Raw genomic sequence first — 10,073 nt, 5'->3', positions numbered from 1 at the left:
CCACCTGACTGTAAGGAACACAATGTAACAGCAGATGTCTGGAGAATAACCCACCCCCGAATCTGTTTGAAGCCATGATCAAGGCATGAGAACAGACACGTTGTCCCCTGGCCTTGGCCGCCACACTGATACAGCAGACAGATGGAGGGGTTGACCCAGGAAGCTGGTCAGCTAAGGAGAAAGGATGAAGGCTCACAGATCACATACTGTTTATCACATCTTGGTGCTTGGTGCATGTTGTTTGTGTACACATGAATGTGTTTGGAATGCCCTTATACATTTACGCACATGTAGAGTGTCCATCCATCCATTCACTCTGTGTACCTGTGTAATCCAATTAAGGGGTTGCAGGGAGTCTGCAACGGCTGGTGGGTTGGGTTGACATACTTGAACAAGGACACATGATGTCAGATCCGAAGCACAACTGTTGTGTGACTTTGTTGTGAACAGAACGATACGGGATCGTTATCTTAAATTTGTAATTGAATTAAGTCTGGCATTGACTGCACATTGTCCTTTGAGGGGCTAACGTTACATATTATTTACATCACATCCTGATTGGACGCTCAACGCTGACATTATAAAATAGATGCTTTTGCACCGGTTCAACAGAGCTAAAGTTAGCTCGTCTGAGTCCCACTATTAGATAACTGACAACCTAGAGCAGCAAACTGACACATCAGAGACAAACATAAAAAGTTTTATTTGGGCATCCGGGTGGCATGGTGGTCTATTCTGTTGCCTACCAACACTGGCATTGCCGTTTGAATCCCCGTGTTGCCTCTGGCTTGGTCAGGCATCCCTACAGACACAATTGGCCATGTCTGTGGGTGGGAAGCCAGATGTGGGTATGTGTCCTGGTCACTACACTAGCACCTCCGGTCGGTCAGGGCACCTGTTCAGGGAGGAAGGGAACTGGGGGAATAGCGTGATTCTCCCACGCGCTACGTCCCTCTGGTGAAACTCCTCACTGTCAGGTGACATGTATGTGAATGTTCTCATTCATCCAGGTCATGGTTATCCAAAGGAATTGAATCGAGTGCAACTGGACTTGGTATATATCCGTGAAGACGTTTCACCTCTCATCCAAGAGGCTTCATCAGTTCGTGCCTTTCTGACTAGACCAAGCTAGTCTGACTGGCTGGTGATGAAACTCAGATATTTATCCTCTTTGGAGTCGTTACCGACTGCCTCCAAGAACAACAGTCGGTCACTAACGGCTCCAACGACTCATGACCACTGAATGGGAGAACTAATGAAGTCGAAACTAACACCCCCAACGACCGTCGCTGCTTAACATCGGATCACAAAGAGCCACGCATATCAATACCCCTGATAATGATGGGCATTGCTAAACATAGGAATACAAAAGAGCCACGCATATCAATACCTCTGATAATGACGGGCGTTGCTAAACATCGGAACACAAAGAGCCATGGACATCATTAGCTCTGATAACGACTCCAAAGAGGATAAATATCTGAGTTTCATCACCAGCCAGTCAGACTAGCTTGGTCTAGTCAGAAAGGCACGAACTGATGAAGCCTCTTGGATGAGAGGCGAAACGTCTTCACGGATATATACCAAGTCCAGTTGCACTCGATTCAATTCCTTTGGATACACTGTCAGGTGAAAAGAAGCAGCATGTATCAGAGGAGACGTGGTAGTCTGCAGCCCCTCCCCGGATCAGCAGAGGGGGTTGAGCAGTCACCGGGACGGCTCGGAAGAGTGGGGTAATTGGCCAAGTACAATAGGGGGGGAAAGGGGGCGGTCTCTCAAATAAGGCTGCATGAGCAATACAAAGTGATGGAAGACAAGAGGGGGAAACAGAATAGTTGAGTTGGGGGGTCCAGAGGAAAAAAACATATCTCACCAATTTTTCTACCAATGAGGACTATAATGATGACTATTTTAGAGCAGAATATATATTTAGATGCACTCTCAAATGTTTTTGTGCGGGTTCGTACCACACAGATACAGCTAAAAATCAGATGTAATGTCAGTTTGTGAGTGAGCGAATTAGAAGCCGGGCTTATGAGGTGCGTCGCATCCAAAGGGCTGACACACAAGTCTTCATTTCACGTGACATGCATGTGTTGGGACTGTGAGAGGAAACCGGAGTCCACTGAGGACTCCCCACACAAACGGAGGGAGAACAAGCATAGTCTGCACAAGGGCTGGGATCAAAACCCGGGGCCATGTAGCGTCTAATTTCAAACACCCTTGGGTTGTTTGTAGCCTGACTGAGATACCCTTTGCCTCTGGGGTTAAGGGGTTGACAAATAGACCTTTATCAAGGCGCTTCATTTATGAATGCAGAAACGGGCCGATAATGTGTGCATCCTATGGCATCTGTGAGCGTCACTGTAAACCATGGCGTCACATGTTGTGCAGAGGGCCACGTGATTAGCCAAGAGAAACATGAAACAACACTCCACTCTCATAAATTATACTCCAGGCGTGACGGCACAGACCAACAAGAATCAGAGAAGGGAGAAAGCTAACGCTCATTTGCATGGAGTTTGAAACCAAGCCAGCGATGGAAGGAACCTTCCATTATCTCGCAGGGGAGAGTTCAATTGTGCCAAGTGGAGAGAGCTACAGTAAGTGTGCTGAATAATTAAGGTGGTATTTTTTATTTAGAAACAGATTGGCTACGACACATTAGGGAAGAGCTGTCATCCTGCCAATCCACTGACTCCTCCCAGGCTCCCTTGCGGGCCTTGGGGTAATCTATCCATGTATACCGAGAGCTGTTGGGCCAATGTAGAGTGCCATCTTATTTTTATCATCATCATCATCATCAGTGATGGGCTTGTTTGTGGGCTGTTGCGCTGAGACTGTGTGTTAGTGGATGTATGATATAATGCAGTGAGATGGATTTGCTGCCATTCTGAAACTCTGTAGCATTTATCGCCACTACGTTATTTGTCTGTGTGTTTGTGTGCATGTGTGTGTGCGCGCATGTGTGTCAAAGCATGTTTGTGTGTTGTGTGTGTTTGTGAGATTTTGCTTGCATGAATGTGTTTTTATTTGTTTTTTTTCTCTTATGATTTGGAAGTGTGAGTTGTGTGAATGCATGCTGGAGTGAATGTGTGTGGGTGTGTGTGGTCTACCATGCCCACCTCAACCAGGAATTTTTAGAAATCGGTGTTATTTGCCCCCCCCAACACACACACTTTTTCTACCCAATTGTGTCCGGCTAATTACCCCGCTCTTCTGAGCTGTCCTGGTCGCTGCTTCACACTCTCCGCCAATCTGGGGAGGGCTGCAGACTAGCACACGCCTCCTCCAATACATGTGGAGTCGCCAGACCAAGCCAGAGGTAACACGGGGATTCGAGCCGGCTATCTGAATTATGTGTAAGTCATCAGCAGTTGAACCACGAGGAGGCGGCGACGATCTGGATTGAAATGCCGGCCTTTGAAATGAAGTAGCCATCTGGATAAATAATGGAACCCATTATCTCGCTATCTTTGTATCTGTCTGTCCTTAAGGTTTCTCATTGAGTTGAAAGGTTAGCCCATACCGGCGAGTCACATCATTTGACCCGCCGATACATAGAGAGCAGGAGTTTCTAATAACCGATTCAATTATTAACACCTGTGCCCTTTCCTCCTGCCTCTCTTCTTCCTCTTTACCACCCGGTGGCCCACCCTGCCCATGCCTCATCCTTTCAACCCTCCAATCCATCCTCTCCATCACAAGGGTTACCAAGGTGACCGCGACTGTGGCAGAGATGGGGGGGTGGGGTGTGATTCGTGACGGATGCCAAAATAGAGCCTTCATTTGAGCCTCTTCTCCTCTGTTTCACTCTCTCGCTTGCTGAAACAGGACCAGATAGTAATTGCCTCTCTGCATTGGGACTTGTGCACTTTACCTGTCCGACTCTACATCCCTCTCTCCTTCGAGTTACAATAATCAGCAGTGAGAGAGCCATGGCCTGAAACTTCCCGGGTATTGAAGTGTGAGACACTCAGATGAATGGATGCTTCCGACGCCCGAGCCTATAATTACCTCTGTGTCATTGAGACTCTTATCCGAAATGGTGCATGACTCTGCTGTAATGTTGATGTTAAATGTTATTCGGGATACGCGGCAGCTAGAATAACGGGGATGGTGATAGTGATAACCAAAACTCCAGGAATGGATGTCACTGGATGTAGAATACCGTGTGGTGATAGCTTTTGTTCCAGTGCTGTTATTTCTGCACTCCTGTTTTTTCTTGTTTTATGGTTTTTGTTGTTTTGTTCCAAATGTGGGTGTACTACAGGACCAAACAAAATGTTCTCACCAACCATCACTAAAATTCTCTCTCTCTCTCTCTCTCTCTCTCTCTCTCTCTCTCTCTCTCTCTCTCTCTCTCTCTCTCTCTCTCTCTCTCTCTCTCTCTCTCTCTCTCTCTCTCTCTCTCTCTCTCTCTCTCTCTCTCTCTCCTCTCTCTCTCTCTCTCTCTCTCTCTCTCTCTCTCTCTCTCTCTCTCTCTCTCTCTCTCTCTCTCTCTCTATATATATATACACAGACAGAAGGGCAATAATGCGGTCCCCTCAGGAAGGTTAATCATTGACGATTAACAGCCCCAGCCCATTATGACATACTAATGTCCAATAAAACATGAAGGCATTAAAATGCAAATGAGCATGTCTGCTTATTATACATATCATATTTACATCTGATTGACTTCACTCCTATTTTCTGGACCTAAAAGTAATTCCATGGGGTATTATGAAGGTTCCCTAGCTGTGTAAACACGACCTCCGCATCTAAATAGGATCTACTGATTGTGTTCAAGCCAGCGGAGGACAGTGCTCCTCCTTCAGACACACAAAACAGTTCAGCGCTTTCTCACCTTTTCAACAACACCACCAAGTGCACTTTCAAGGAAGTACTTTAATCTCCAAACAGTACCCGGTAGCATACACCCTTGAGTTTCAACACTTTTCTCAAACTCGTAATTGTTTTGGACGGTTAAGGGCAAAGTCAATGACAAATTGAGCTTGTGCAGGTGAGAAAAGATAACAAGTCCTACTTTTCCTCGCCATCACCTCATCGAAACAAGTTTAACTTTTTGTTTTCTCTGTCTTGCCACCCACCAACAGGTCCTCTCTCTGGGGGCAGATGTGCTCCAGAATATAAGCTCCAGACCCCGCGTATGGACAAGTGGACCATACTCCACTACAGTCCCTTCAAAGCTGTCTGGGACTGGCTCATCCTGCTGCTGGTCATCTACACGGCCATCTTCACGCCATACTCCGCCGCCTTCCTCCTCAACGACCTCGAGGAGCAGAAGCGGCGTGAGTGCGGCTACTCCTGCTCACCGCTCAACGTGGTGGACTTGATCGTCGACATCATGTTCATCGTGGACATCCTCATCAACTTCCGCACCACCTACGTCAATGTCAACGAAGAGGTGGTCAGCCACCCAGCCAAGATCGCCATCCACTACTTCAAAGGCTGGTTCCTCATCGACATGGTGGCTGCCATTCCCTTTGACCTGCTCATCTTCGGCTCAGGGTCCGATGAGGTGAGGAGGAGGGGTTTGGGGTGCGGGGGAGTTGAACAGAGTGACTGTTTTGCAGTTTGTCAGTCAATGGTCGACCAACCAGATTTAACAGTCTCAGTTTAATTTGATGTTTCTAATACAACCGACATAAGCAAATGAGACCATCAGATTAGATATGTTATATAATTCTGCCAAATGTATGTCTCAGGTTCGGATTCACCCAAAATCTGACAAAAATTACTTACGGCACATAGACGGGATACATGTCCACAATTAGAAATACATTACTAATTCACTGTAAATCTTGCAAACACCTTTTTTTGTTCTCCCGCAAAACACTGCCACTGTTGTCCACAACAGCTGTGCAAAGTAAAAAACAAAACTAGCAGCTTTAAAGTATTTATGCTCAAGGTTTATCAGTTAATGCGTTAGCTAGCTTAACTTCACCTTCATCATCTTATTGTTGACGGAGTGGGTGAACGTGAAGTCGTGGTCATAGGTCAGTGCCCCAAAGCGATGTTTCTGTTGCCTGTGACATTCGTTTCAGATCACAGAGGATGGTGGAAAACAGTGCGCGATATTTAAATCAACAGCTCGGGCATTATATTTTTGCTGTGGGAAGGTTACTGTCACACATGCGCGCAATTAACATTGGCAAATATTCGCCTCCCATTCACTTCCATTCTATCCAAGCGAAGGGGTGAATAAAACGTTCGCTTCCGGTGGCGAAGGAAATTTGCATCTTTGTTTCACGTAGAGTTCAACTTTGTTAAACTTTGACTGGCAAATCCACAGCCTCAACCAATAGCAAAGAAGTGTGTGTGGTTGACACCACTTGGCTGTAATTGCTGTAGTTTTCTTAGTAGGCCAAGATAGAAGATTTTTTTTTTTTTTGGAGCTATTAGAATTTTTTTTTAGTATTTCACAAAATAATAAAAGTAAGAGGAAAATAATCCATCCATCCATTATCCAAACCGCCCGTCCTGCTGTCAGGGTGGCAGGGATGCTGGAGCTATCACAGTAGTCGTTGGGCAGCAGGCAGGGAGACACCCTGGACAGGCTGCCAGGCCATCACAGGGCCCGGCACACACACACAATCACACCTAGGGACAATTTAGTATGGTCAATTCAGCTGACCTGCATGTCTTGGACTGTGGAGGAAACCGGAGCACCTGGAGGAAACCCACGCAGACACGGGGAGAGTATGCAAACTCAACACAGATAATAATAATAATAATAAAATAAAGGGACAGAGGTCTAATCAGAAATCAATATATGTATATTTTTGTAAATAATCAAGGCTTGTTTGGTTTTTATACATTTCAGTGCTTTCTTAAAATGTATTATCTCATTCATGAAGACTAAGAATAGTGGCCTGGCATTAATACATCTAGAGCTATGGATAAATTGTTAAGCCATAATAATCAGGCTATTGTACAACATTTCCGTATTTTTATCCTCCATTATAACTCCAATTTTTAATATCCTGAAATTCTAAATTGGGCAAATGAAAGTCCTATTCAGACATCCAATTTGAAATAATTCCCAAAAGGCTCTAGTATAATCACAAGTAAATAACAAATGTTCTAGTGTCGATATCAGAATCACAAAACATACAGTTGTTTTTTTTTTATCAATGTTAAAGCTTTGTCTCAGAAACTAATTACAAGGATAAATATCATTTATCATTTTAAAATGAGTTTCTTTCGCGTTTGGTGAAATAGGAAGAGCGAGGTATCTGGTTCTCATTCTGAATATAATCTCTTTAGGATAATCTTTTAATAGATTTTTTCTTTTTAATGTTAAAGGGAAGAGTTAGGAGGTAAGGGCACCCCATACAATTTTGTTTGTGCATTTTTTTTCTCCTTAAAATCAAGATTGTCTATATAAAGTGAAGGTATCTGTGGTGCTAACGCGTCATAGGGCAACATGCCTCTTATCATATTCACCATTACTTGTGGGATTGCCTTGATAACCCCTGAGTATTGCTTTTTGTACACTTCACATTGAATTGATCAATGAATTTATTGAATTCTAGAAGATTTCCTCTTGGATCCATCACATGTAAAATAGACCAAATACCTCTCTCCACCCAATCATAATAACATAAAGATTTTCTTTTAAACAAGATACAGCTGTTATTCCAGCTCAGAGAGCTGTATGGGGTGAAATTGTGCTTATAAACCAGTTTCCAGTATAAGAGGACCTGCTTAATAGGTAGTCTGATTGTTGCTGTGTCTAACCAGCCGGTATTGTACGACATTTCCCGTTAAAACTACAAACTGCCCCACAAGAGAGATGCTGCCTGGCTGGCAGTGAGTCGGGAGAGAGGCATTGAATGCAAATAAATGAAAAATTTATTAAAAACATCAACTCATATTTTGCTATATACAAACATAACTTGTATACCAATGTTCTTCCTCCGTATTTGTCCATAAAACTATGATAACATGTAAAAGTGAGACAATTAAGGGAAAATTTTTATTTATCTTTCTCTGGACTTCAGTGTATATTTTCCTGTGGCAAAACCAACAACCACTCAAACGCTCTACAAACCAGCAAACTGATTTCCGTGTGCGTCACATCCTGCACTGCCCACATTCAGCACGACAAGATACGAATTTCGCCTTGACAGACGACGGTCATTCGCCTGCATTCGCGCATGTATGCATCAAAACCTGCATCACATTTGGGTCCAGTAGGTATCAGTTGTATACCTGTATTGTGTCATTTAATAGTCTCATTCATCCGACTCGACGTCAAATGGACGTTCCTCAGTAGAGACCACAGCGGCGGGCTCACAGAGCCAGTGTCTGCTCGCTTACTGCTGCCTCATGACATGCCAAGCCCTGGCTGCAGCACTCTTCTGTCGTTTCCTGAAGTGTTCAGACCACTAACCCGATCTGACACTGGGTTGTCACATCTGCTTTGCTTCACTCCCTCTTCATCAGAGCCCAGACGGGACGGCCTCGGGCAGTCCAAATCAGTTAAAAGGTCTCAGCTTCCCAAATTGCTCTGGCTGCACAAAAAAAAAAACCCCAACAAAAAACAATTTGTTCTTGTATATCTGAGGAAAACTATCTAATGGGGGGAGGGGGGTTAGTGAGTGCCAGGAGAAGTGAGTGATAAAGGAAAAAGAATCTCTACCAAAAAATAAAATAAATAATTGAATGAATAGAACAAGTACAGTAGAACTGCTACCAGCAGTGGATCAAATAGTTGCCGCTAATAACTCAGAGGATACCTCTGATCGTGTCTGTTTAGGTGCTTATCAAAAACCTGGATGCCTAAGAAATTACTTTCAAGTACTTCTATATGATTGTCTAAACTGTGGCACTACCTATCTCAAAGTATGTTATAGTGAAAGATAATAATAACCAGGGACGGCCGGTATAATAACTGGGCTAACAGGCCTAAGGCCCCCCCCCCTATCTTTTACAATAAAGATGAAACAGTTATTGTTAAAAAACCTTACAACTGATTGTTTTAAATGTTGGTGGAACCTAGAGCAGCAAAAGCACCAAATAGTCACAAGAAAAACACAGGATATATCTAAACGGGCTTATTTTTACAGCCCAAACACCGTAGCATTAGCTTCCAGTCATCTTTGTAGTAAGTGAGTGACAGGCGTCGTGACATGCCCCCTTGATTTGCTGATCATCCATCCATTAGCCAAACCACTTATCCTGCTCTCAGGGTCACGGGGATACTGAAGCCTATCCCAGCAGCCATTGGGCTGCAGGCGGGGAGACACCCTGGTCAGGCTGCCAGGTCATCACAGGGCCGACACGTGGTCCTTCTCATGTGCCAATTCCACATAATAAGGAAACAAACACTTAGTCAGGCAAGGACACCCGTCCTGGGCTAAATTCATTCAGTCAGGCCGCTGACGTTTGACCAATGGCAGCGGACGTACAGAATAACGGTACGTACAGTGAGGCGCTACTTGTGTGAGCACAGGTGTTAGCATGAACGAGGTGGATTATTTACTTTATCGTCCATTTTCTTCGATGTCTTTGGAGGAAAAAAATGGAAGCGAAGAGACCGGGGACACATCGTCCAAATGTTGTTCAAATAACACGAAAGGACAAACGACAAAATCGTAAGTTTGTGTTACTTGGTTTCAACGAAAGGACTGGCTAACAGCAAGTGTAGCTAACGTTTCACTTTTCAGTTTCCCATGCTAGCTTTTTGGAGGAGACACGACTTGGACCCAACAGTTGAAACATTTATCTGACAAAACTAGGAAATGTGTGTGTGTGTGTGTGTGTGTGTGTGAGAGAGAGAGAGAGAGAGAGAGAGAGAGAGAGAGAGAGAGAGAGAGAGAGAGAGAGAGAGAGAGTGTTTTTGGCATCAGGCCATTCTTGTGGGTACTTCTCTATATAGTGTTGTTGTAGAGCACTTGCTGTAACAAGGTTTTGTGTCGTTGCTGTAACTTGGTATCTCCGATGTGATGCTGCTGTTGCTGCAGCGTGAACTATCGATGGGTACAATGCATTTGTTAGCCCACCCACCCAATATCACCACCAGCCATAACTGCTAATAACTAACCAAGTCCATAAAACTTACT

The 10,073-nt window shown here is 44.4% G+C and overlaps 1 protein-coding gene across 1 annotated transcript in view; it reads left to right on the top strand.

Moving 5' to 3' along the window:
- The window catches only part of kcnh7 (potassium channel, voltage gated eag related subfamily H, member 7), a 118,524-nt gene that overhangs the window by 50,699 nt on the left and 57,752 nt on the right, over positions 1-10,073 (top strand). The window contains 3 exon segments of the mRNA XM_056301561.1: positions 4,772-4,911; positions 5,100-5,121; positions 5,124-5,524. Of these exon segments, the coding sequence (XP_056157536.1) occupies positions 4,772-4,911; positions 5,100-5,121; positions 5,124-5,524 (563 nt within the window).

This window comes from Lampris incognitus, chromosome 21 (genome assembly GCF_029633865.1).
Source record: "Lampris incognitus isolate fLamInc1 chromosome 21, fLamInc1.hap2, whole genome shotgun sequence".
NCBI classification, from domain to species: domain Eukaryota; kingdom Metazoa; phylum Chordata; class Actinopteri; order Lampriformes; family Lampridae; genus Lampris; species Lampris incognitus.
Note: the sequence above shows the minus strand (reverse complement) of the source record. Positions and strands in the feature narration are given on the sequence as shown.